We start from the raw sequence: 26,896 nt of genomic DNA, 5'->3' as shown, positions 1-26,896 counted from the left end.
ATCCAAGCCCATTAGTTTACTAGTTTTAGCCTCCAACGACGAACTTTAATTTCTCAGTTTTGCGAGGCGACCCTTTCACGCATGCGCAGATGTTATTTCCAGTGTTGACATACTTTCACTTTGTTTAGAACTCACTTTTGGATACATTTACACTCACCGACAAAATAAACCACAAATATCTCCAATGACAAGCGCCGGGGGAAGCTGACGGTTTTGTTACTTCAAGCCGTAAACAGTGGCATTAGAGGTCTTTAGAGGTCCGTCATTAATAGTTAGCTAACTTGGAAGGCTGATAAAACTTGTTTAGCTCTTGACTTAAACCATGGCATAACTCGAGCTGAGCACTTCGATAGGTAAGCGAAATTGTACCGCTTTTGCAAATTGAAGTTTTTCTACAGATTATGTCATCTTCTTGTTTGCTGGCAGTCAGTTTTGTAGTACAATATCTACCTGCTTATAAGTGGGTGTGTTAGCAGCGCCTAGCAAAATACATTAAAAAATCTTAGCAAAAACACGTTGGACACCATGTCAGTGACTGCACGACCGAAAGAATGTGCAACAGTATTTGGGGTACTATTGCTTTTATTATAAACAGTATTTGCGTCGTGTTTTTTTTTTTTTTTTTTTTGTAAACGACTATCCCTGCAACGCACAATTATTGTGTCTTCAGCTGGTGACAATGGAGCGAGTTTCAATCAAACAGAACCAGCTGTGTGGACCATGGGAGATGAAGGAGAGACTGGGGATGGGAGGCTTCGGGCATGTCTACCTGTACCAGAATCATGTAAATCCTCTAATCCAAATTACACTTCACAACAGAATATGAATGAGCATCACAAACACCATGAACCCAATTGCTATTGGACATGAGGAGTTGGGCTCAATTCCAGCCATTATTCTATCGTTCTTACAGTTTTCATAGCTGCTTGAAATTTGGAAACTGGGAGATACTATTTTGTTACTGATTAATATACCTAAATGGCTAAAAGTTCAATTTATAACAAATTTGCTTTAATTACCTGAAATAATACAGTGGTGATTTGAAATACAAGTGACTCCGCCTACAATTGGTCACTGAACAATATTAATTTGAATCTCTAGCAGCTCCCAGATGTTATTATTAAAAATGGATTACGTACATTAATTCATTTTACAAATGGATCACATTAATGATTTTTCAAAAGGATTATCATCAATCATTTAGACAGATAAATATCAAAATGCAAGACAAGTGATGTTGCAGTGACCATTCTCTGCCAGACTCTGCCAGATTGCAAATTGCTCTGACTATGATGGTTGCTGGTCTAGAAGAAATAGTACTTTTCATTGACTTGAGATTTTTTTCTCGCAGTTTCCAAGAACAAGAACCACTTCAGATGTTGATATGATTCTATTTAAGCATACACTGGTTTATTCTTTGATATTTGAATGTGAATTGTGGAAGCTTTCACAGCAGTCTATTGACTAGGCTCATTCATACAGAGGCTCTCTCAGTCACGTCACCTGCAAACATATCACACAGTTGACGTATGTTAGTGGGTCTTTAAATGTATCTTGTCATGTGAAATTATTATCTGCCTGATAATAATAATAATAATAATAATAATAATAATAATAATAATAATAATAATGATAATAATTTACTAAAATATTGGTAGCTGTATAATGTTGCTAATAATCAACACAATGTCAACCAAAGTAGTGAAGGTCAGAAAAGGCTGAACATCTGTCATTAAATTTCATATTTATAACTTCTTCTAATCAACAATATTGGGTATGTCTGTCATTTTGTCACATTATGCATCTTTATTTTTGCTTGGAAGTAATGTGTTATTATTTTTTTGTGCTGAGCAGAAGTCGGGGGAGAAGTTAGCTGTAAAAATCTGCCGTCTTGAACTGAGCTCCAAGAACAAGGAACGCTGGGGAAGAGAGATCCAAATCATGAAGAAGTGAATATGGATAATCAACTTCGGTAATGCAAGAAAAACATTGATTTTCACTGTGGTCTTCATCCACTTCAGGTTGAACCATGTGAATATTGTTCAGGCCAGTGAAGTTCCAGAAGAATTGAGCTTGATTGCTCGGAATGACCTACCGCTGCTAGCTATGGAGTACTGCTCTGGAGGAGACTTACGCAAAGTAGTTATGAACTGTTATCAAGTGTTTTAATCAAGGTTTTAAATGTTGAATTGCCACTGCATATGTATATTTCCTTAAAACATTTTTAGGTTCTCAGTAAACCAGAAAATTGTTGTGGTTTGAAAGAAAGTGAAGTGCTTGCCCTGCTCCGTGACATTGGTAAAACTTCTTTTTTTGCTGTAAAAGCTCTATGTGATGACATACTTTCATGCATTAAATTTTTTGGGACAGGATGCGGTATAGAGTACCTTCATCAAAATAAAATTATACACAGAGACTTAAAGCCAGAGAATATAGTTCTGCAAGAGATCAGTGGCAAGGTAAAACACAATCTTGCATGTTTACAAAGTGCCGCCTGTAATCTTTAAATTAATGGTATACTGGGTCACTTGGACAGATTCTCACTTTCATTTTCCTCCAGCTTGTCCATAAAATTATAGATCTTGGTTACGCAAAGGATCTCGACCAAGGCAGTGTCTGTACATCATTCGTCGGAACTCTCCAATATCTTGTGAGTAAAAAAAATGTATATTTCGTTGTGGTTTTTTTTCTTTTTCTATCAAATCCATTTATGAAGTGCTATATCATGTGTTCCAGGCTCCAGAGCTGTTTGAGAGTAAACCTTACACGATAACTGTGGACTATTGGAGTTTCGGAACAGTGATTTTTGAGTGCACCTGTGGCTTTCGCCCGTTTCTACACCATATGCAGCCCGTACAGTGGTACATTTGACATGTGATTTGTAATTATATTCTCTCTCTCTCTCTCTCTCTCTCTCTCTCTCTCTCTCTCTCTCTCTCTCTCTCTCTCTCTCTCTCTCTCTCTCCTGCTCTCTTAGCAGTGAAAAAAATTACAAAACCAAAAAGCATGATTGACTTAAAAAAAAACATTTTTCTGCAAATCAATGTGACTTTGTAAATGACAGAAGACCCCAGCTTGAAAATATTGTGATGAATGTTTACGATGTTTGGTGTTTTTGTAATATTTGTGTCTTTGAAATAGGACAAGCCAAGTAAAGAATAAAGGTGCCAAAGACATCACGGCGGTCGAGGACATGAACGGAGAAGTTAGATTTTCAACACATCTTCCATATCCCAATAACCTGAGCAGGTAGAGACAAAAGTGGCAAGCAATGGTTATGCTGTAAATCAACTACCTAATGTGATGCTAATTTCAAATATTTGTACATGTTTGTGTTAAGGCCGTTGCTGGCGCCAGTAGAGAATTTACTGCAGATGTTGTTACTATGGGACCCAGCAGCACGCGGCGGAGGGTTGGATCCGGTTTCGAATAAGGCAAACTGTTACAGAACTCTCCAAAATATTCTCAACATGAAGGTCAATAATTATAAAGCTTCACTCTATTTATGACATATATTTATGTTTTTTGTCATACATTGATTTTTGCACTACCTACACATTCTTGGGCAATGACCTTTAAATTCACCTGCTCAATCTCGATGTCATCAATTTGCCTTTATAAAGATAATAATTCCCAGACATGGCGCTTAGGTGATCCATGTTTTGGATATGACGTCGGCCCAGCTGCACTCTTTGAACCTGGAGGCTGAAGAGAGTTTACACTCCTTGCAGCTTCGTCTGGAGACACATACACAAACACACATCCCCCCTCTGAATCAAGAGCTACTGTTAGAGACTGGAATGTCCCTCGATCCACGCAGACCTCCTGCGCACTGTCTGCCGGATGGTTTGGTACGTGTCAAAATAAATTGCATTAAATCACCTTCTGGCACCCTCTCTTTCCTAACTGGTGACAATACTGCTGCACTGTGTACCTTAACTTTTGTTGTTGTGTTGTATCAGAGAGGCTGGGACACCTTCATTGTCTTTCTGTTTGATAAGAGCCTATCCAAGTACTCAGGACCCCTGACTGCCAGACCTCTGCCTGAGAGTGTCAACTTTATAGGTAAGAATTTTCGCTTTAAAACAGTATCTAAATATTCCTCTTTCCTCTTTCTTCAATTGTAATTAAATTGTTGGATGTGGGAAAAATAAGTCATTTTGAAGTGCTGGGAACACGTTTGTTTTCATAGTTAGAGAGACGAAGACGCAGCTCCCGCTGGCTGCATTGAGGAAGGTATGGGGGGAAGCGGTCAGCTACATTTGTGGATTAAAAGAAGACTACACTCGGCTGTACCAGGGACAAAGAGCTGCTATGTAAGTCAAGTTATAGAATTGCACATTGATTGCGCCTTCATAATCGTGGTAAATGGTTGGGGTAACAGCAAATAATAAATAGATGAATCCACGTCCTAATAAGCTTCCTCAAAGGAAATAATAGGAAGAACAGCGATTCCACTTCATGTACTAGATTTCATTGTGCCGAAGGAAGGGCAGCCTTAAAACATGTTCCTTGGTTTGTTTGTACCTAGGTTGAGTCTGCTGCGTTACAACACCAATTTAACACGCTACAAGAACCTCCTCTTCTCACAGTCACAGCAGCTGCAAGCCAAACTGTCTTTCTTCAAAACCAGCATCCAGCATGACTTGGAGCAATACACCAAGCAGAGACACACAGGCATCTGTGAGTCTACTTCCTTTGGTGCCGTTTCATTCATTGATCTATCCGTGTACATATGGTTGATAGAGAAAGTCTACACACCCCTGTACAAATGCCATGTTTTTGTCTTAAAAAAAAAGCAGAATTCCAAAAGCTCAACACAATGGTGTCCATCACAAAAACAACACAATTCCTACTGTGAAGAATGATGTTGCCATCTTTGGGATTTTTAGATTTTTATTAAATTTATCTACAGATGTAATTATAAACAGTTAGTACCGGTAATAGCACCAACCCTTCAGACCTTTGTGAGAAAGTACAAATAAAAAGGTCTCTGTAAGTATATTCAAACAAGTACAAATAAAAAGGTCTCTGTAAGTATATTCAAACGGTTGAATTTCATTTGGGATTAATCCGGCCCACTTTTAATAGTGGTGGTGGTGGTTGTGTCCTGACTTCTAATTGGAATTGGAATTGATTGCTTCATTTTTAATGCGGGCAACATCAGACTTAAAAGAGAATACGCACCTTTTCTTATCACAAAAAGCTTGGACTTGGATAAGGGTGTTTTGACTTTTTATATTCACTGTCTTTAATTTTTTTTGCTTCAGCAAATTGTCTGCTTTTGTATATTTATGCAAAGCTTCAGAGAAAATGCTTAGGACGTGGCATGAAAACAAAGCAATGGCCGATGGCTTTATGAAGGTATACGACAAAATGTCATAATTGCTGACATTCTCTACTTCCGTTTCAGACTTCACACATTTCACAAATATTTTCTGCTGCAGGTCGCTGATGTGGGATATCTGGATGAAGAGATAGTTGCGCTTTATTCTGAAATTGTGGAATTGCAGCGTAGTCCATTTTTGAGAAGACAAGGAGACTTAATGGAACAACTGTGAGTACATTTGTCATAATGTAAAGCGCATATCAGTGTTGTGCCATGTCCAATAATTTAATGGACTTTTTCACAGTGAAGGAAAAGCTGTCGAACTCTACAAGCAACTAAAAGCGAAATGCAAAAGTTCGTGAAGATCTTCACATTTATTATTATAAAGATGTGTATGCATTTTACATCAGTAATATTTCCCTTAATTTTCTTTAATTGTTTAGAAAGGTGGATGAATAAATGCTGTCCCAGCCACTATTTGTGAAAATCAAATGTATTTGTTTGTTTGTACAGGCCCCGACCCTCCACATGGCTACAGTGATAGCTCGAGCATGGTGAAGGCCATACTACAAATGGTACAGAACCAAGATAGAGTGCTAAAAGATTTGTACACTCACTTGAGGTAATTCATTCACAAACAAAAAGCAAAGTACAGCACGTATGTTTTATCATTCTCCTTAATCCACACGCATCTCACTCGGCAGTACAATTCTGGTGTGCAAGCAGCGCATCGTTGATTTGTTCCCAAAGCTGGAAAAGGCAGTTGAGAGCATAAAAGCGGCAGAGGCAGCCGTAATTCAGATGCAAACAAAGCGGCAGAAAGAGTTCTGGTACCTTCTTAAGATTGCCTGTGTGAGTAATAGTCATAAGCAAAGTGTTGAAAAATAATAGTAAGTAGCTATGATATTTAGGAGGTTGAAGAAAGACTAAAAACTAGTAATGCTGTAGTTGAAACCTGATGTGTTTGTCTCTTAAGGCTCAGGGCAATTCACAGATTTGTGTTCAGCCATCCAGTGAAAGGTAATATTTTTGAATGACATAGCTTTGTATTGCCAAATAAGTCGAAATGATGATTTGGTACAAACTCAAGATATTTTTTTTCCAAGTAAATTTTTTTTTTTTTTTTTTTTGGATTCAGTGAAACAGTTTCTGAGTTACTGGATGAAAACTGCCGTTATCTAAGGAAGCTCACGTCTTTGCTGCAAGATGCAAGCCATGAAAGGGAGCAAAGTATAACGGTATGTGATACAGTGTTTCTTTCTTTCTTCTGGTGAATATTGTTGGAAATGTGCAAACATTACCAATTGCATTCTTTGCAAGCCCTCCCACGTGACACTATGCAGTCCGTCAAGTTATTTATTCAGAGTAGTGTTTTGAGTTGTGATCTTTGCTCTTTCTATGAGCTCCTAAACTGAGTAGAAAAAGAGGAGCGAGAAGGGCCAAATTTTTGGTAAAATGTGATTTACTCTCCTCTCTTGTCATTTAGATACATCAACTAAACGTGTCATTGTCACATGACAGATCAACCGTGTCTGCGCCTCAATGATTTCAATAACAGCATACATTTTTCAAGATACGTGTATATACATTTAAAGGACAACCGACGTCACTTTTTTGTTTTTTAACTGACATCAGAAAAACGTTTTATAGCATCTAAAATACCCAAAACACGCAGTATGATATTTTTATTCAAATGCAAAACACCAATAAAAATGACTTAAAGTGTCCAAAATCTGCAAAAAATTGAGCTGCGAATTGGGCATTTTCAGAAAGTCCCACCCCCAGTTCTTGACGTCACGCCAAGACGTCTTGCATTGCTGAAGAATCAAAACAATGGCTTCAGATTCGGAGAATATGCTTTCTTGTTACACATCCAGTTATGAATATGATTCAAATAGTTCTGAAGAGGAAAGCATACATGTTTGCAATCGATTAAAAAAATTATTTCATGCCATTTTGAGGCAACATTGGGGGGAACTGTCTCACCCAAAAAAGAGGCACAAAATGGCGACCTTCTGTGGCCACCTCTGTTTCCACAGGCTGATAAATTCCTTATATGGAGCTTGGCCACCCTCTTCTGGCGACTTTTGGATGCAACACGAGGTTGTCAGACCAAACAAGTACAGCAAAATACATTGACGTGATGGAAGGACTGCTACAATGTGTCTTTTTTTTTCGGTCAGGGGCGTTCCTTTAGTGACGTCACGACGGTCTCGTCACCAACTCAAAAACAAGACTTCCTGAATATTCAGCACGAGTCTTAAAACGTAAAATATAGCTATATGCGGTGGAATCTTCTATCTAAAATACGCTCAGTAGAATTCATTCGAAGCCATTTTACAAATTATGGACACAACTTGTCCGGAGACGTTGGTTGTCCTTTAAATCAAATGTGATACCACTGTACTTTTCTTGAGTTCTTGATTTCCCCATGATCTCACCACCTTCAGCCACAGCCTATATTTTAGGGGTAACTTGTAAATATGGATACTTTGTTTGCATGTTGCTAATGAATCACATTGAATGTAAACACAGTGTAGAACTATCAACCCTTTCCATGTTCTTAATGCGGCCACTGTCGGAATGAATTTTATAAAATGAAATTGAAACCAACAACCAATTACACATTTTGTGGAAAGTGATCAATGTCTTGCAGTACACTGGACGATCTCTCAAGGCACCACATCCAGTTTGGGAATCTGCATGAAAAAAAAAAATACATAAAATGATGAAGAATTAAACGTGCACATTTCTGCCACGAGGTAGCGTGTTTTCTCCTTTAATTCTCTCAATTCGAGTATCATTTACCTCTTTGTTCACTGCATTTTATCAGCCGACCTTTTTACAACATGTACACTAAAATATAAAGTTGGTGAAGATTTTGGAATCACATTTATAAGGAACAACTTCCCCAATTTACCCGCCAAACAAGATTGCAGCAGTTCATTTCCTTGCGTAATAACATATTTAGGCTTGTTTTTCTCTCTTCAGGATCAAGACTGGAGTTGGATCCCAAATGGCGCAGCGAAACCCAACCAAATCCCACCAAAACCTCAATAAGTCAATGATAGGGCTGCCAGGATTTTTAAAATATTATTCTTACACGGAATGATGTATTGAACACAGACTTTATGTTAAAGTCTGAATGCAATGGTCCGCATTATATATTTTTGTTGTGTGTGTCTTGGAAGATACATTTTATTTAGATAGTGAAAATGAGCAGTATTGCCAAGAAACTGAGATTATGATGTCTTCAATGCCTATATGCGCCAAATCCACTTGCACAGTGTACAGTTTTCAATGCAGAATTTACAGCTATAATAAGGAAACTATGCAAGAAGATTAAATATATATGTTTTTTTGCTTTTTAAAATTTGAAACAATTGTGTTTTCTGCACTTCAGGACATAATGTCATTGAAATAAAATTCTTTGATCATATTTAAAAGCACTACGGACAGTTTAGAGTCTTCACTGAATTAACACGCATGAGAAAGGGAATGTGGATCAAGCATAGAAAGAAAATGCAAACAGAAGAGAGCCTCAACTGAAATCCAAAACCTAAACTACAGAAATGTAAACCAGGCGTACTCCCCACCAGGTTCAAGGCGCAGTTTGGTTCGGTAACCCTTTGAATCAAACAATAAAACAATAACTGTTGCTTAAGTGTATCCATAAAAGCACTGTTTGAAAGCTAACTTAAATGAAATCGGTTTTCTGTCTCCAAATCTGTCATGCATTGAATTTTTGGGACGACGCGGCATCATTCCCCAAAACAAACTTTATTCGCGATGTGCCGAAAGATAATCTTCAAGAGGGGGCGGTCGATGGCAAAATTAAGATTTTCCCTAGATTGCCACCCCGCCACTTGCACTACATGAGGTGAATTCTTTTTTTCCTCTGTTTAGATGTATATTAGTTTTTTGGTGTACAATTTGTATTTATTTAATGTAAAATACACTTTTATGTTATTGATATTTACAAAACGTATGTTCCACTTTTGATGAGTATGTTGGCCTTCTGAAGTGCTGCTTTTAAAAGTTTGTTGGGATGGTGATACCATGGTAGCGACAATTCTCGCATGTTAATTTTGTGTAAAAAGTATGAAAACGACACATTTTCCTTATTGAAGTGAGCAATAATCCCGACAGTCCGTGAATGCGGCGCTATAACGACTACTATCACAAAAACTGGGAGGCGGTTCAGCCCTTGAATGCACACCAGGAGAGGTGATTGTTCGCGATATTGGTAATTTCAATTTACTACAATTTGTTATTCAACTCGGACTTTGCACTTTGTTACATGTTTTAGGGAGCTTTATTCCAAAACGGGGTTACGTATTGCTCCATTGCGAGTGGACCTTATCAATCCGCCCCCGGTCGTGAGCCATAGCTACGCAGCTAACTGGCTATCAAGCGTCGTCTGGCTGTCAGCTATGCGTCCGTTGTGTTTTAAGTGTCTTTATTGTCACAAAAACGCTTTTAGTTGATGATAGTTCAGCGGAACTCATTCTATCTATATGACAAACTGTGTGCTAATGCATGTTAGCTATATAGTTATTGTCACCTGTCACTGTAAAACGAAACGTCGCGACAGTTGTGTGCATGTTCTAACCCTGGCGAATAACGTAAATTGCCGAAAACGTGAATGTGGTCATTATTAACAAGGGTGTTTTATTTGCATTTTAAACAATCAAACTGTTATAACGACGGAATTTGTGCGACCTGTAGCCCCAAATGACAAGACTTTGGATTTATAATTATTGAAATGTAATGAGCATTATTTTTCTATTCGATGTGGATAGCTGAATGTCACTCCTGAACCATGAAACAATGGGGTTGTGAGATAATGTGGAATGCATAACATTTTCCCATTTGGATAAACCCCTTGAGGTGTACCATCCTTTTTCATACGCGTGAAACATCGTGAATTCCCATAAGGCAAAACAAAAAAAGAGTCAACGGTAGAGAGAATAAATACAGTGGAATACAAATCAATGACAAGCAGTCGACCAGCGTTTCACAACATTTATTGAAGTACACTGTACGCCACATTTTACATTTGAAACATCTCTGTAAATGTACTTGCACAGTGTGAAATCTAGGTATTTTTAGCTGAACACAAAGGCTGAAACACTTGTAGGGATGAGAGGGGATAGCCTTTATTTGTCTTAAATTATGAAGGAAAGAGAAAAGAAAAAGAATAAGTAGAAACAACAAAATAGGAGCTGATGTGAAGGCAGTCACTATCGGATTGAGGTGAAGAAAGAGTCAAAAACCTAAATGGCCAAAAGACGACTAGGATCACCAATTACATTTAGCGCAGAACCGTCAAATACTGATGTGCAAACTAAAAAGTATGTCAAAGACAACAGTAGATACAATAAAACATGAACCGCCTATTGTATTTTGCTCATTAGGTAAATTGTTGCAAATACCTTTTATTTCACTCCAATCCTGTTTGGATGCACTTGTTTTAATTACTTGCGATGAAAGGGGAGAAAATTAACTGTTGTTTACTAAACCTATGAAAACATTTTAGAATGTTTAAAGAATGGGCGTCTGTCTGCAGGTGAGAGTCTGAGGATGATGCCGCATGTTGGGGCTGTGTTTGCAGCAATAGCAGGGGTCACGGCTGTCCTGCTCCATTCCTCCATTCACAAAATAGAGGAAGGCCACCTTGCTGTCTACTACAGGTATTGTTAACACCAAATCTTTATTTCCAGACTAAAACATAAAATAAGCCGAAGGTAAATAGTGTTTATTAAAGACTAGGAAGCGGTTTAATTAAAAAATGCTCATGTTATTAGAGCATAGCCGTCCAGAGTAGCTTGTCAACAAACCTCTGCCATTTTGTTGCAAGTCAATCAGGTGTCTTAAGCTTGTGAGTGTTTGTCTGAGTTTTTAAGTCTGGGGTTCATTTTGTTATAGGTACTTGACAACATTTGAATGGGAAATAAACTTACCTAAAGGTTAATCAAAGAAGGATTTATGATGATAGTTGGAGTAAAATCGAAAAATGTATTTGCAAAGAAACTGTCGTTACATATAAGATTCAGTTCTACTGAAGAATTTCTATTATAAGACATGCAGTGTGAACTTATTCCCTAAGTTTGTGCCCTCCGGGTTGTTTCCCTTTCTCCATCCTCCTGCACTGTAATCAACGTATAATTCAGCTATTATGAAATCATTCCAGAAGTCTCTCTCTTTTTTTGAATCTCTTTTTAGGGGTGGAGCTTTGCTAACTGGTCCCAATGGCCCTGGATATCATATAATGCTGCCTTTCATTACCACCTACAGATCAGTCCAGGTAATCTCTTCTAGCATCATTCTCACAAGAATGTGGAAGTTCAAGTTGACATTGTATTTCAACACATACAAACATAACAGGAACCTATAAATTGCACTTTCAAAGGGTTGTCTCCTCATCTTAATGTTACGTCAAAAATAAAGTGCTGAACATATTTTAATTGTTGCAATTTTCTGAGCTACGCTTGTTATTTTTGTGTTTCTCAGACTACACTTCAGACTGATGAGATCAAGAATGTACCATGCGGAACAAGGTACACAGATTTTTATTAGTATTTTGCTTTTTTTTTCCTCAATAACATGGATGTGTCTAAAAAAAAGAATGCCTAGTAATGTGGAAGACGTACAAGAATAAAATAAAAAGTATTTCAATCATAATTTGCTTGCTTGTCAAAGTCCTCATTTTGTTGTTCGGAGACATTAACACTTTTTGTATCTCCTTGACAGTGGCGGAGTGATGATCTATTTTGACAGAATCGAGGTTGTCAACATGCTTGTCTCCTCAGCAGGTACAAAATGTCAATTGCAATAGTTGCTTTTCTTTCCACATACAATTTTTGTCAGCCGCCTGGTGTCACAATAGTGTCATTGTTTGTCTTTCTGGTGTGTTTCCAGTGGTGGACATAGTGAGGAACTACACGGCCGACTATGACAAAACTCTCATTTTCAACAAGATTCACCATGAATTAAACCAGTTTTGCAGTGTGCACACACTCCAGGAGGTCTACATTGACCTCTTTGGTTTGTCTCTTTGTACATGTTGAAATAAACGGGGATGTCTCATGTCATGTGCAATTTAGAAAACTATGGCGTTTTTGATTTTTTTTAGATATCATTGATGAAAACCTGAAGACTGCCTTGCAGAAAGATCTTAATGTGATGGCCCCTGGACTTACCATCCAGGTACATTTTGTGTAATTGTCATTTGGCCAGTTGGCTACTTAAGTGAAATGCCATTTAAAGCCCGGTTGTGTTGTTCGTGCGGTCATGCAAAAATGTAATTTATTCATGGAGCACTTAAAAAAATACTGCTGCAATGAAACACTACTCAGAAGTGACGTTGTTTGTTTATGAGACAAAGGAATGTGATTCAAGTCTCCTCTGACCAGCATGAGGGCACTTGGATGCTGAAATTGAAATGTTACCACCACAAAGTGCTCAATACCCTTCACGTTGGCTGAAAACGGATATTTTAATGTGTAGAACAAATTGTGGTATTCCGATGAGTTTGTTCATTGTTGATTAACCGACATGGATAGAAGGAATGCATAACTTCTCTCAATATTATTCACAGTGATACTGCATGGTTCTATGATTCCAATTCCACTCCATAATCATTTTTGACCGATCTAGAAAAACAATTCTAAGTTATCACATTATGTGCAAAAGTAATGGACGGTGGTTTCAAAGGCCTTTTTCTGTCTTCCCACTCAAACTCAACCGGATACAGGCGGTCCGTGTAACCAAGCCAAAGATCCCAGAGTCTATCAGGAGGAACTTTGAACTCATGTGAGTGTGACGTCAAGTTGTTCTGTATCATTCATTTCTCACCAGTGATCCACCAAGTAAATTCAAGAGCATAATGACTCATGTGAAGTATTTGTCAATTTGTATTCATCTACGTGCGTGCGTAGGGAAGCAGAGAAGACGCGTCTCCTTATTACCGCTCAGACCCAGAAGGTGGTGGAAAAGGAGGCGGAGACTGAGAGGAAGAAAGCCATTATCGGTAAATGTGTTTGCTTTTTCTTTTTTTTTCTGGTTATTTAATTTGCACACTCTCCAATTCTGCTCACCACAAAACCCGCCTGCTGTGCTTTACCTTGTTTTGTGTTAGAGGCTCAAAAAGTCGCTCAGGTAGCAGAGATCCAGTTTCAGCAGAAAGTGATGGAAAAAGAGACAGAGAAGAGGATCTCAGAAATTGAGGGTCAGCTGCTTTGCATCATCGCATACAATCCATGTCGTATTGGGTAGATTTTTGTGTCATATTCTCATTCAGATGCCGCCTTTCTGGCCAGGGAAAAGGCCAAAGCTGATGCTGAATACTACACAGCTGCCAGGTTTGCCGAAGCAAACCAGGTATAAATCAGTACACACACACACACACACACACACACACACACACACACACACACACACACACACACACACACACACACCTGTATGTGCGTGACAGTATTGTCTATTTTTGGCACACCTCTGCTGTGGGAACAACATCAGTAAAACAGTTCTTAAATTGTGCCGTCCCTGTGGTCGATTGATTAGTCAAACACAAAGTAGATGTCATTCAAGTCTAACTAAATGAATCAATGAAACTTCCATTTTTTGTAAATTGTTATTGATGTTTTTTGATAAACATTTAGAAAATAGAAAACATGGTCACAGGTTTAAAGGACAGGTTTCCTGACATCAGAAAAACCTTTCCATCTAAAATACCCAAAACAAGCAGGCTGATATTTTTAGTCAAATGCAAAACACCAATAAAAATGAATTAAAGTGTCCAAAATCTGCCACAAATTAGCTCGAAACTGGGGATTTTCAGAAAGTACCGCCCCCAGTTCGTGACGTCACGGCAAGTTTTCTTGCCTTGCTTAAGAAACAAAACAATGGGCTCACGGAGTTTAGATTCGGAGAAGATGCTTTCTTTCTTGTTACTCATCCAGTTATGAATATGATTTAAATTCTGAAGAGGAAAGTATAAATGTTTGCAATCCATTAAAGGAGTCCTCCCATTTCAATTCGAGCCGTCAATGACAGCAATGTAGTGTCCCAGAAAATGCAAAAGATGGCGCCCATGCTCCGTTGGAAATGGGCTGATTTGTCTGCTGGGAATTTGTGTCTAGTATGAAATAGTAGTCTTGGTGCAACTCACAACGATTCACCATCGCGTTATTTACGTGTTTTCCTTCTAATTTCGCCATCAACACGAATTTTTCAGACCAAACAAAGTATTACAAAATGCATTGTGTGTCGCTTTCTCGGTCAGGGGCGTTCCAAATGTGATGTCACGTAGGGGATCGTCATCAACTCGAAAACAAGACTTCCTGAATATTCAGTGTGAGTCTTAAAATGTAAAATATAGCTATATGCGGTGGAATCTTTGTAAAATATGCTCAGTAGAAGTTATTTGAAGTGAGTTTACAAATTATGGACATAACTTTTCCGGAGGCGTCGGTTGTCCTTTAAGTACATTGAACATCATCTGTTCTGTACATCAAAACAACACATATCACATAACCGCCTCGATAAAACATTTACAATTCTTGCACTTTCGCATATGCTATGTCCTGAGAAAAAAATGACATAAAAAAGAATTATAAAAACAATGATAACCTTTTTTTAGGAATGCACGAGTAAGTCAGATCTCCCGAAGAAAATGCGCGCACACACATGCTGAGATTAAAGCCAAAGCTTGTGAAACAGACATGCTTGTCCAACGTGCTGCCCATATTAAGACATTAATGATGTTACAATAAGATAATTGAAACACATGATTATCATGTTTCCTCTTTGTGTTATGTTCCTGCTCTAGTTGAATTCATCGGTGATTTAAATGTTTCGGTCACGACGAGTTGAACTTTGGTCGCTAGTGAAATTCTGGTTATCTTCTTTTCCTTTCGGCTTTTCCCTTCAAGGGGTCGCCACAGCAAATCAGTGTCCTCCATCTTTAGAGGTTTGATCCGCATGTTTGTTTTGGCCAAGCTTTTACGTCGGATGCCCTTCCTGACACAACCCTCTGTATTTATCCGGGCTTGGGACCGGCACAAGAAGACATATGTCCCTTTGTGGCTACAGAACGCGCAACTCACTCAGTAAAAGGCTCCCAAACACAAAATGGTAATCGGCACAGAAACATTCAAAAAAGCAAATCTGATTTTACCGTGAAATGGGCATCTCTTTCCTTACATTACATCACCTTTAAGATGCTTTATCTTACCGTCACGGTATCTGAGAATGTGAAATGAACATACCGTAGTGAAATTCTGGTTATGCGGCTTAACAATCATATATGCTCTGTCTTGCAGCTGAAATTAACCCCAGAGTACCTGGAGTTGATGAAGTACCAGGCCATAGCGACCAATAGCAAGATCTACTTTGGTCAGGACATCCCCAACATGTTTGTGGAGGGAAACCTCGGCTCACCCAAAGCCGAAAACAGTCACCACAAGTCGCCCGAGCAGGACTTGCTGAAATCTTAAAAGTGCCATTTGCCTTGAGTCTTAAAACAGCAAAGAGTTTGGAAGCATTCGAGATGATTCAAATGCAGAAGAAAGAAGGTAATGAAAGGGAATTGTATTTTTTTTTTCTTTTTAGGGGTGGGGCGGGAGAGTGAGCATAAGAATGAAAAGCCCGCTGAAAGCGTATCTGCCTATAAGGTGACAGCAAGTAGTCGCTCTAATTTGCTTGTTTAACTTTATTTTAAATGCTTTTGGCTAACCTTTGATGCAAAGATGGTGATTGTTGACATGATTATCTAGACGGGAATGCAGCAAGTGACACAAATTAGTAACAAGAGGCGATTTGTTTTTCTGTTTTCGCTGAGGGATGTTCAGTCAGTGCCAGATGACTCATTTCTTTATTCCTTTCATGTCTAGTTGGACATTACTTGGTTGTGGGTCTAGCAGTGCACGGTGGCATTTGCCAGCTGCTAAAACAAAACTGACTTGAAAATACTCATGAGAACTCAAACTACGTTCCAGCGGAAGAGCTTCCTGTTCTTATTTAGTCTGCTGTTATTTAGGGGAGTCCGATGACATACGATACTTAGTCTTGTTGTGGCCTGGTGCTGATGATGAAAAGTTGTGCTTGCTCATTTCTGCCAACGCTTTGTTTAGAACTTATTGAGATATCTCAGGAAAATTACAATTTGTCAGATGCTCACAATGACTTTTTCCTCACGGCGGGTGGTACTGGATCTGAATGCAAATCCCTTTCTAGTTAACGTGGGGTCGCGCCATAGTTTACTATTCTCCGATCAGACGAAAGTTGTGGGGCTGTGACATGAGAAAATTAGCGCAAAGGTTGGCTGGCAACCAATTCAGGGTGTTCCCTGCCTCGTGCCCAAAGACAGCTGGGATAGGCTCCAGCAGCCCCCGCGACCCTAGATGGAAAATGGATGGATGGATGGGTTACACAACCGCTCGAAAGTCCGCACATTGTGATTTTGCGTACAAACTTCAGTGTCTCGGTCTTTGCCAAACAAAATAAAGCTTGTAATAACACTATCATCCTTTTTTATTTTGATTTGTTTTGGTAAAATACCGTTAATTAATAGCGCTTGTGCAGGGGCTCGTTTGACTTTTTCTTCTTTTTTGGCTTTGTTTGAGGAAAATGCAAGTCAGCCAGGTTTAACAATGGTGGTCAGTCACACTGTGGTACAGCAGTGTCGACGTGAGCCGAGAGAAAACCACTACTTGTGTTGAAAGAAAGTGAGAGATGCGCTGATGTTTACGTGACCGCTGAATGGCCGCACTCTTCCTCCCCTTGCTGTTGCGGCGGCTGCAAATAACCATGCAAATGAGGGGATATAAATCAGTCAAGATTTCATTGTTTCTTATTGTTGAGAATTTGTACAATCTGTGAAATTCTCCAAAATTGTTTCTCCTTGTTTTTAAAGGGTTTATATGCAAAAAAAAATGTTTTGCCAATGTTCTTAAATAAAGCCTATTTTGGTACTTCTCTTCTCCATGCATTGATTGACTGAATTATTCATCTTTGTATATTCTGAACTGGTCAATTGAATCAACTTTGTTTGAATTGCGACCTGACAACTTGAGTTGGCATCAGTCTCTCAGCTGGCTTGACCAACAATGCTTTTATAAAAGTATTTTCAATACTCCTGCAGATATGTGAACTATTTTGGTATGTTTGTGTCGAATAAAAGTCAACATTTTAAGAAATAGCAAACCACAAAATGTGAAACAACCGGAGCCATTTACAACAGTACAATTATTCAATGCCATGTATATTTTGTGAGACAAAATTATTTCAGCAATTATTCAGCTACAGTTGTGTGTTAATGTTATACCAAAGGTGAGATACGTTTAAAGTGTACATGTTAAGGAGTACAATAGACGTTGGAGAATATTGATTAAAAACAATGTAAAGACATGTTTGACGACCCTAAAAAGGATTGGGGTTTGAATCCTAAACTCTTGAGCTATACGGCAGAAATAGAACATAACTAAAATAATTTCCAACATGCGCCATTTATAAACATAAATGATGCATTGCTGACAAAACGTTTCTTGGTCTCATACGTTCTCTCGCAGAAAAGAAGCGCAGTTCCAATAGTTTCCAACAAGAGGAGCACTGACATCACAAACATTATAATGCTTATTTCACCAAAAACAATAGACACAAATTATGGGATTTTGACACGTGACCGTTGCTTGTGACCGCGTGTGGATGACTGGTCCTACACACAGTGTCACTCCTCATTTGTCATGAGCTACAATGTAAATGCATTAACAGCTCCATGGTCCCGAAGGAGGGTTAGCTGTTCATGCAGGTAGCACTCAACATGTGTAAGCATGTGAGGCATGGCTTCCTCTTAGTCATTGTGACGCTCGCTACCAGCTGCATTTAGTAAGCCCATTCAACCATTTTGTGGCGCGCGGGGCGTTTATACACGCCAAGAAGAACGGAGGTAGAGGCTTCCTGAAATAAAAACCAGCATTGTTATTGTCGTAGTGTGGCTAAACAGTAAACAAGATCAAGTCGGTTACTAACAAGCAACAATTTGCCTAGCTCTAGCAGTCGTGGTCTCACATCCTGTCAGGCGCTTTCAGTATAAAAGCATCACAGCTATACCACAGTTACAAGATATGTTGAATGAAATCAGCAATGTCTGCTTTGAATTAAAAAAAAAAACGTGTTATAAGGGGAAAGGGCACCGTGGCTGGCCGTTGATGGGATTCCAGTTGTGTCGCTGACAAGGACAAATATCAGCCTTTATTGCCTCCCTGTTTTTTAAAATAATGAGTGTCTGACCCAGATTTCATGACTTTGTTCAAACATATGAACAAGATAAATAAACTTCACTAACACTAATATTGATGTTGATGTTCAGCTCAATGGGTGGTCTGGTGCTATCAGGAAGTCGGGTCAAGTCTCTGTCTGCTGAAGACCACCGCATTGATGGCGTGGCTGCTGGTATGAGCATCTGGAATGATCCTTCGATTCAAAAGAGTGACAGGGTAATTCAGTCATCAGTGCAGCTCTGGACCCCACTTCTCCCTTACATTCCAATCCTGTGTGCTGGAGTTTCACACTCATGCTAGAAACACAATCTTTCTGAAAACCACTTTTTTTACTGTTCTTTCACTGTTTACTGCCCCTTACTCAACTCTTTGTCATTGAACAAGAGGCTCTTTCTTGCGAGTCATATTTTACGCCGATTCATTTTATTTTGACTTTTAACGTGTTACTTTAGTTTCATTCTACATAAATCAACTCAAATGGCTGCTAGAGAGCATTCTTTCTTGAGAACTGTGGTGCCTTAATTTGTTCTCAACCACCCTTCCAACTCAAAGCAATTGCATTGCAAATCATCTTCTTCCTTAGAAAAGGCCATAAATCCATTCGAGCCATATATATATATACAGTAAAGTCTCGTTATATCGATATCGGATATATCGATAGTCCCGGTTATATCGATACTATTTCTATGCACGCACGGAGAAAATTACATGCAAACAGGGTCGGATATATCGATAGTCCCGGTTATATCGATATTTTTTTGGACTCCCTTGAATATCGATATAACGAGACTTTACTGTATATGCAGTAGACTGATATGTTTTTTCTCTCTCAGAATAGTGATTTGATTGTGGAATCGGTGAGAAATTCCTCAAAAGCATATGTGAACTGTTACGCACACATAAACCACAATTAAGTCCGCATTGTTTGTATTTTCACACTTGCCGATGAAAGAGCATTATACAGTAAAGTCTCGTTATATCGATATCGGATATATCGATAGTCCCGGTTATATCGATACTATTTCTATGCACGCACGGAGAAAATTACATGCAAACAGGGTCGGATATATCGATAGTCCCGGTTATATCGATATTTTTTCGGACTCCCTTGAATATCGATATAACGAGACTTTACTGTATGTGATATTGGTGAAGTATAGTGTGTTTATTTTCTTTGACAAAGGGGAGCACAGATTTTGCCTGGCAACAAAATCTTATGGGGCACGGCCAGTATCTGAGCTATTTTGTTCATATCTGCAAAATATCCAGAATATTGTTTTTCTTGTGAAATGTTAAACGATGATAGAAACGCTTTTATGGTTTGGTCTTGACTGCGTTTCTGTCTTCAAGCTAACCTGCCTCAAAATGACATTCAGTATTTGTGTCAGCTTTCGAACATGAGGAAATGCTTTTTCATAAGACCAGAACAGATCACGATGCTGAATCATCAATACGTTATTCAGACACATGTGAGTCTTATCTTAACTGTTAACAGTGAAAATGTGCTATTCATACTCCAACGGAAACAGGAGTTGCTTTAAAAATAAATTGTCGCACTTTTTGATGAGTGTGAGGAACTGACAGTGCTTGTGAGTAAACCTAACACTGCATGTCATTGTGTTCGCAGCTTATTTCTCAACATTGGGAAAATTAAGCAGTTAGACAATTTATTGAGCACGGTTTGGTCAGACGGTACAAGCTGTACAGAGGATTGAAGCTATATTTAAAAAAAAATCACATGCAGATTTTACACAAACGAGGACCTTACTATAAAAATGCATCAATTAAATACAATATACAGTCTTAGGAAACCACAGTAAAGGTAAATAAATACAATTTACAGTGAATTTCCCTCACTGATAAACAGATACAATAAATAAAGTTGCTGGTGTTTTCTAGAGTCTTCCCTGACAGAAAAAAAAATCATTATTGGATTTCACTATTAATTCTCACAGAAAAATCACTTTCACCATTTTATGAATGAATAAGGCATGTACCATAAGGGATATTCTAGAATGATATAATTAGTTTTTAAATATTCTTGACTTGTTCAATCTTAACTACAATATACATATATACTACAAGTATAATACATGATTATAAAGAAGGATCCCTTTCAGTATATTTTAAATCAATGTAAATAGGTTCGGGTGATTTTGGCTGCTAAGTTATTGAACTTGTGTTCTCGTGATAATTTAGTCAGTAGATTTTCCTCTAACTGTTTTACACTTTTAGACTAAAGTCTACAAATTTCTCAAGTGTTCTTTAACTCATTCACTGCCAAACGTGCAAAAATGTGTCCACTCCAGTGCCAGGGTTTTTGTCATTGTCACTTAAATTCCAGGACCCACAAAATATTGAGTTTTAGGACTACATAAGCATTCAATACAGCGTTAGAAACAATAGACTCTCTTCTTTCATCAGAAAAAAAGAGTTAATTCCTAAATTATATGGGTCTAGAGTTATATGAGCTTGAAATGAGGGTGGCGGTCCAAAATACCATGTAATACATGCGTATTGGTTTATATAGCGCTTGAACAACAGCTGAAACTGGAACAAAGCACTAACTTGGATAAAAGGGAAATGCTACCCCCTTGTGGAAAAGAAAACATTGCCAGAGATCATGGCCAATGCTTTATCGGCACCCAAGCATGAAAAAATAAAACCCAAACAAATTCGGGAATGATGCTCTTTGTCATGTTTTCAATTCCCGAATAAATTTGTGAATGGCAGTGAATGAGTAAAAAATATTATTTTGTAAGGGATGAATTAAAGATAAGCAAATTATAGTAGCTTTTCGGTGCTTAAAATGCTTTTGGGTTGAGAATCTGTTTGTTTTCCTTTCAGACAAGTACACATCTTCAGATCGTGCTTCAGGTCATCTATTCGCATGTCCTTTAGTTGTACCAGGCGCTCTAACTTGCTCACCTTCATTTGCAGGATCTACACAGAAAACAACAGGCAGTGCATTGGATGAAAGTCAGCAATGTGCGAGGGAAAAAAAAGAGGAAGTGTTGCACGCTTGTGTCCTTGTGTCGCCTCTTGCCTCACATGCAGATGTTGTCACACACAGATAGTTATATCCGCTGAGGTAAAACTGACTCACTAACTAATGCTGACACAGCTTGTGACATATATGACTGCGCACCCGCCCACACACACGCTTGCCTACAAAATATCTGTATGACCTTTTTTTACAGCAGAGAATGTAAATAGGTAGACAAATCAAGCAATATGTTTCCCAAATTGAAGTATTTGTGTGTCTGTGTGAATGTGTGTATACCTCCACTGTCTCCTTCAAAGCCATGGTTGCATGCTCTTTTTCCTTTAGAATTTGCCGCACAGCTGGGTCCATGTTGGAGTAAAACTGAGCTACGTGTTGTAGTTTGCTGCAACATCAAATTCCCCCAAATATTTTTTTCCAAGGTAGATACACAAAAATTCACACTCAAATGAAATGATGAAACGAAAAAAAAAAGAGAAAAAGATGAATCATGTCAGACATTGTTCCAGCTAAAAACGTGAACTGTGACAAGATAATTCAATTGCAATAGTCAAATGGAAAATGTTGAATAGTCCACGGTTGATCAATTACACTGAAACGAAATTTTGAACTTTCTTACATCTTACTGGCTTAAAAAAACAAACACCCGTAAAATAAAGTTGTATTAACTCATTCACTGCCAGACGTGCAAAAGTGTCCAGTACAGTGCCAGGGTTTTCGTCATTGTCGAAATTGAATTGAATTCCAGGACCCACAAAATATTGAGTTGTAGGACTACATCAACATTCAACACAGCGTTAGAAACCTGTGACTTTTTTCGTTCATCAGAAAATAAAGAGTTAATTCCTAAATTTTATGGGTCTGGAGTTATATGAGCTTGAAATGGTCCAACATACAATGAAATACATACATAGTGGTTTATATAGCGTTTTAACAACAACTGAAGCTGGAACAAAGCGCTAACATGGAAAAAAGGGAATGCTGCCCCCTTGTGGAAAAGGAAAAACATTGCCAGAGGCCGTGTTCAGCGCTTTATCGGCACTCAATCATGAAAAAACAAAACCTAAACCAATTCGGGACTGGCACTCTATGACATATTTTCATTCCTGAATAAATTTGTGAATGGCAGTTGATGAATGAGTTAATAAATAAAAATTAATATTAATGAACATTGCATAATCCAAACTCTTATTTATAAAACAGTACTTCTTGTAAAGTGGTGGAAACATTCTTATCTCCACCCCTAGAATAAAAATACAGTGAGACCTCAACTTACAAACATCTCAACTTACAAACGTCAAATTTATGAAAATTAAACCTTATAATAAGCACTATTTTCATAATACACACCCACCACGGCTGGCGGAGTGATCTTTGGCGGAAGCACACGACCGAACAGCACCAGAGGTTAAGTTACCAACAGTCCTTATGGAAGGTGACTCTCCTTCCATAAGCCATCAACGACCATCAAAAAGGTCAATAAAACTTTATTTTACAGCACAGTTTATTTCTTTAATTACAGTCCTCATTTAATGCGCCTCTCTTTCCAAACAGCAATTCCCTTTGACCTTCGACCTCCGACGCCATTTCATCAAGCCATAAATGACCATCACAAATGTAAATAAAGTGACTTTATGATACAATGCAGTGTATTTCTTTCATTACAATACAACAGCATATTTATTATACATAGAATAAGGTATGTTGTGTGTAGTTTTAAGGCTTATTTAGTTGAAAAGTATATTTTATGGAAACCCAGGAACGGATTATTCCCATTTTAATGATTTCCTATGGGAATTTTTTTTTGAGATACACACTTTTCGCTTTACACACTCTGTCTGGGAACCAATTAAGTTCGTAAATTGAGGTCTCACTGTACATTCCTTTTCTTTATTAATCTCTAGTAATGGGAAAACGAAGCTTCAAATTATCTTCATGAACCTGTTTTTTTTTTTAATAAAAAATATATTTTTTTATTAGGTAGATGTCAGTGAACCGCGTCACGTTATATTTAGTTACCTTGTCTCCATTCTTAATTTGTCATCTCGTTTCACCTCCTCACAGATCATCTCGGACAGATATCGGGCTTCACTCTGACTAAACTCTGAAGCAAAAGAGAAGGGAAAAAAAACAAATGTGATACTCCCTCCACAATCACGGCAACTCTTAACTCATTCACTGCCATCCTGAAATCATGCCTGGGTGCCGATAAAGCGCTGGCCATGGTCTCCGACAATGTTTTTTTCTTTTCCAAAAGGGGGCATCATTTTCCTTTTTTTCATGTTAGCGCTTTGTTCCAGCTTCAGCGGTTGTTAAAGCGCTATATAAACCACTATGTACTGTATGTATTGCATTGTATTTTGGACAGCCACCCACATTTCAAGCTCATATATTCAACAGTAGCCAAAATGGAACTGTATAGTGCCACTTAGCAGTTTTTTTGACAACGATACTAGTGCAGCGTGTTCTACCGGAAACAAATTCCTTGTGTGTTCTACATACTTGGCAATAAAGATGATTCTGATTCTGATTCTGATATATCTCCAGACCCATATAATTTAGGAATTAACTATTTTTTCTGATGAAAGAAGAGAGTCTAAGGTTTCTTATGTTGCATTGGATGTTTTGTAGTCTTAAAACTCAATATTCTGTGGGTACTGCAATTTGAGTGAAAATGACAAAAACCCTGGCACTGGAGTGGACATATTTTTACACATTGTCTGGCAGTGAATGAGTTAAAATGTGGGCTGTTGTTGGACACGCTAATAGGCGATGAAGAAAAGCAGAACAAGGGAGGGAAGGCCTTGAAGTTCTGCCATGATGATATTTAGTCAGTGATAAGGGCATCTGCTGATATAAGGATGTGTGCTCTGTGTCTCTCTGTGATAGCGTGCAGGGTGGAGGGGAGGAGAGGAAAGAGGAGCTGGTCTGAGGTCACCTCACAGGTTATTTGGCTGGGACGGATGAGGTGCGAGAATTGGAAGAGAGCCGTGTCAGCAAGTGACGCCCAAAAGGTTGCGACATTTGCTTATCATGGGTGTAAATGTGTGTGTGGTCACGATGATCTGGACAGGAAGACATGCACTTACGGGGCGGGTAGTAGAGCGGACAAGCGGAAAATCCTCGATCATATTTAGTGGTGGGCCATTATTTAAATTCAAATAATTGTCACAATGTAGTAAAATGCTATTTTAAAATTGCCACGGCTGAAAATTTGTAAAACTGCAGAACTTTGGCAACAACACAATTTTTTCATTTAAAATGAGGTACTCCCATCAAACGAATACAATAACACCTTTTCTATATAAAACAATCAAAGAATTGTTTCATCCTGGATAATGTTACCTGTGAGAGTTTTCTCTGCATTTCTGGTATCATAGTATTCCAAATCCTGCATTGAAAATGGACATTTAGCGATGCACACAATACATTTCAACATAGGCTTACATCACCTACTGAAATATGGTGTGCCTTATAGTCCAACTTCTGTTGTATCTTCTCCCTAAGGATGCTCAGCACACTCTCGATCACCCCCGCGGATCGCAGTATAATCTTCTTCACCGACGTTTCAGGTACATGGAAGTTCAGCTTGGAAAACACCTTCCTGTGTTTGCAAAAGTGACATTGAACAACGCACACACATCTGTTTGCAATTAGGAAAGAAGCAGCAGATGGAGGGCGATTTATACCGACGTTGCATGTTGTGATGATTAACACTACAGGGACCCTCAGGGGCTGGCCCTGTGCACTTGAAATGGTCCAAGACGGTGTTTGGACTGATTCTCACGGCAAGATGAAGAGAGTTTAGTGAAGTTCAGCCACTGAATATCTTGATGTGCCCACTGGGAGTGGTAGGGAGGGCGACACGAGACACTGTATTCCCATTGTGCCCATTTTCCATCTGAATGGCTTACTATACAGTATTTATGAGCTATATTGTAAAAAATATTTAAACTGTGAAGTTGTTTCTCAGTCATGGCCAAACTCAGACAGCACAGGAACTCTAGAGTCAAGTATGTTTAGAATACACACTCAATTACCGTTGCACATCTTGGGCAGCGTTGGGAAACCAACATTCTGAGATCTATGCTAGAGCATTTGACTGCAAAACGTTTTTAAAATAACATATACATGCACGGACGGTATGTTGTATCTTGCCTGTTAAGGAGGTTCCAATTGCTGAGTTTTTGCTGAGTTGAGCTGGCAGGAGTGTAGTTGTGCAAATCAATAATCTTTGGGAAGAAATGTTTGATGACCTCTGCCACCATCACTGCGGATAGAAAGCCAATACATTCATGACATATTGACACATATATAACAAATTGCTTGAAACTGATCGATCAGTATGAGTAGTCTCAACACAAAGTTAACATTGTAAACATTAAAAATTCGAGTCCACTTCTTATATTTATCATTATTTAAAAGAAATAATATAGTTTATCTTTGTCCAAGCAGAAAGTTGGATTCCACATTGACTTTCATTACATTGATGTCCGAGGACTGTTTTTAGCTTTAGCCTAGCTTTATGTACCTCCGTCGCTAAAGTCATTGGCAATGTTTCTTTTTGGTCTTGAAAGACGAATTTTATCTATCCACGCGTACAAGTCCTGCAGCTCCTCCTCGTCTAGCTCACGCTCCATTCGCTATTCGCCTTTCTCTATATTTAATGAATTCAAGTACGAGACGATCTTGTTTGGTTGTGTTAATCAGTTGCTTAGCAACGCAGTGGAAGCCGGAAGGGGCCCTTGCGGAAAGAGCACAATTGCGTAAACAGACGTACAAATTACGTCCTGGACTGATACAATGTGTTTTATGCATGGTTTGCCGACGTTTATAATTAAATACACCACATTAACTAGACAACAAAGGAGCGCACCTCTCACTGCGACTTAAATATGTTTGTTTCCCCAACTCTTGAAAATAAGTTTTTGTAAAGAACACCCATGTAAAAAAGTGTCAATAGTCTTACAAGAAAAGCACGGGTTTTCATGATGGAAGACGCAGCTAAATTATTTTAAAATTGTAAATTAATATATATTTCAGTCTAAAGATTGTTCATGGCGTTTTAAAAATGGGCCTTCATTTTAGAGAGCATTGTTTGATAATAATATTAATGATAATCATCACCATCAAAATCATACCGCAGCAAATCAGTGTCCTCGGTCTTTAGAGGTTTGATCCGCATGTTTGTTTTGGCCAAGCTATTACGTCGGATGCCCGATCTGACCCAACACTCTGTATTTATCCAGGCTTGGGACCGGCACAAGAAGACTTTAT

At 38.5% G+C, this 26,896-nt stretch overlaps 3 protein-coding genes across 4 annotated transcripts; 2 read left to right on the top strand and 1 right to left on the bottom strand.

The window, feature by feature from the left end:
• The first annotated feature begins 97 nt into the window (after nucleotides 1-97).
• Nucleotides 98-9,313, top strand: LOC148889384 (inhibitor of nuclear factor kappa-B kinase subunit alpha-like). Of its 2 annotated transcripts, XR_016116840.1 has the most exons (23): nucleotides 98-353; nucleotides 671-784; nucleotides 1,855-1,949; nucleotides 2,022-2,139; nucleotides 2,229-2,298; nucleotides 2,371-2,459; nucleotides 2,561-2,650; nucleotides 2,737-2,861; nucleotides 3,142-3,249; nucleotides 3,341-3,476; nucleotides 3,651-3,851; nucleotides 3,963-4,065; nucleotides 4,193-4,316; nucleotides 4,532-4,683; nucleotides 5,303-5,364; nucleotides 5,448-5,557; nucleotides 5,634-5,683; nucleotides 5,843-5,951; nucleotides 6,034-6,181; nucleotides 6,306-6,349; nucleotides 6,468-6,567; nucleotides 7,986-8,091; nucleotides 8,321-9,313. XR_016116840.1 is itself a non-coding variant. In XM_089011508.1 (22 exons), exons 2-22 carry the CDS (start codon nucleotides 680-682, stop codon nucleotides 8,387-8,389), a joined length of 2,208 nt encoding a protein of 735 aa, XP_088867634.1. In that variant the 5' UTR covers nucleotides 98-353; nucleotides 671-679; the 3' UTR covers nucleotides 8,390-9,313. The 2 variants fall into 2 exon arrangements, 1 of the variants encoding a protein (XP_088867634.1); XM_089011508.1 differs by lacking the exon at nucleotides 7,986-8,091.
• Nucleotides 9,314-9,476: 163 nt separating this feature from the next.
• erlin1 (ER lipid raft associated 1) lies at nucleotides 9,477-17,324 on the top strand. Its single transcript, XM_089011509.1, has 12 exons — nucleotides 9,477-9,575; nucleotides 10,899-11,022; nucleotides 11,555-11,636; nucleotides 11,843-11,889; nucleotides 12,083-12,144; nucleotides 12,251-12,376; nucleotides 12,465-12,538; nucleotides 13,086-13,144; nucleotides 13,270-13,361; nucleotides 13,470-13,559; nucleotides 13,632-13,711; nucleotides 15,658-17,324. The coding sequence occupies exons 2-12, from the start codon at nucleotides 10,913-10,915 to the stop codon at nucleotides 15,829-15,831; spliced, it is 996 nt and encodes a 331-aa protein (XP_088867635.1). The 5' UTR covers nucleotides 9,477-9,575; nucleotides 10,899-10,912; the 3' UTR covers nucleotides 15,832-17,324.
• Nucleotides 17,325-20,278: 2,954 nt separating this feature from the next.
• On the bottom strand, nucleotides 20,279-26,321 carry spef1 (sperm flagellar and cilia associated 1). Its single transcript, XM_089011510.1, has 7 exons — nucleotides 26,151-26,321; nucleotides 25,778-25,889; nucleotides 25,076-25,223; nucleotides 24,965-25,010; nucleotides 23,639-23,723; nucleotides 21,899-22,004; nucleotides 20,279-21,558 (listed from the first exon to the last, which is right to left on the bottom strand). The coding sequence occupies exons 1-7, from the start codon at nucleotides 26,257-26,259 to the stop codon at nucleotides 21,400-21,402; spliced, it is 765 nt and encodes a 254-aa protein (XP_088867636.1). The 5' UTR covers nucleotides 26,260-26,321; the 3' UTR covers nucleotides 20,279-21,399.
• Between the last annotated feature and the right edge of the window lie 575 nt (nucleotides 26,322-26,896).

The sequence above is a fragment of the Hippocampus bargibanti genome, linkage group LG13, assembly GCF_051943395.1.
Source record: "Hippocampus bargibanti isolate YZ-2025 linkage group LG13, ASM5194339v1, whole genome shotgun sequence".
Classification (NCBI taxonomy): Eukaryota; Metazoa; Chordata; class Actinopteri; order Syngnathiformes; family Syngnathidae; genus Hippocampus; species Hippocampus bargibanti.
Note: the sequence above shows the minus strand (reverse complement) of the source record. Positions and strands in the feature narration are given on the sequence as shown.

Coding starts and splice junctions, on each gene's coding strand:
- LOC148889384 (XM_089011508.1), top strand. CDS start 680: ATGGAGCGAGTTTCAATCAAACAGAACCAGCTGTGTGGACCATGGGAG. Junction 5,558..5,633: donor GGAGACTTAATGGAACAACT/GTGAGTACATTT, acceptor ACTTTTTCACAG/TGAAGGAAAAGCTGTCGAAC. Junction 6,182..6,305: donor ACCTTCTTAAGATTGCCTGT/GTGAGTAATAGT, acceptor TTGTCTCTTAAG/GCTCAGGGCAATTCACAGAT.
- erlin1 (XM_089011509.1), top strand. CDS start 10,913: ATGATGCCGCATGTTGGGGCTGTGTTTGCAGCAATAGCAGGGGTCACG. Junction 13,145..13,269: donor AGGAGGAACTTTGAACTCAT/GTGAGTGTGACG, acceptor GTGCGTGCGTAG/GGAAGCAGAGAAGACGCGTC. Junction 13,362..13,469: donor GAGGAAGAAAGCCATTATCG/GTAAATGTGTTT, acceptor GTTTTGTGTTAG/AGGCTCAAAAAGTCGCTCAG.
- spef1 (XM_089011510.1), bottom strand. CDS start 26,259: ATGGAGCGTGAGCTAGACGAGGAGGAGCTGCAGGACTTGTACGCGTGG. Junction 25,890..26,150: donor CAATGACTTTAGCGACGGAG/GTACATAAAGCT, acceptor TTCTATCCGCAG/TGATGGTGGCAGAGGTCATC. Junction 25,011..25,075: donor ATAAGGCACACCATATTTCA/GTAGGTGATGTA, acceptor TTTTCAATGCAG/GATTTGGAATACTATGATAC.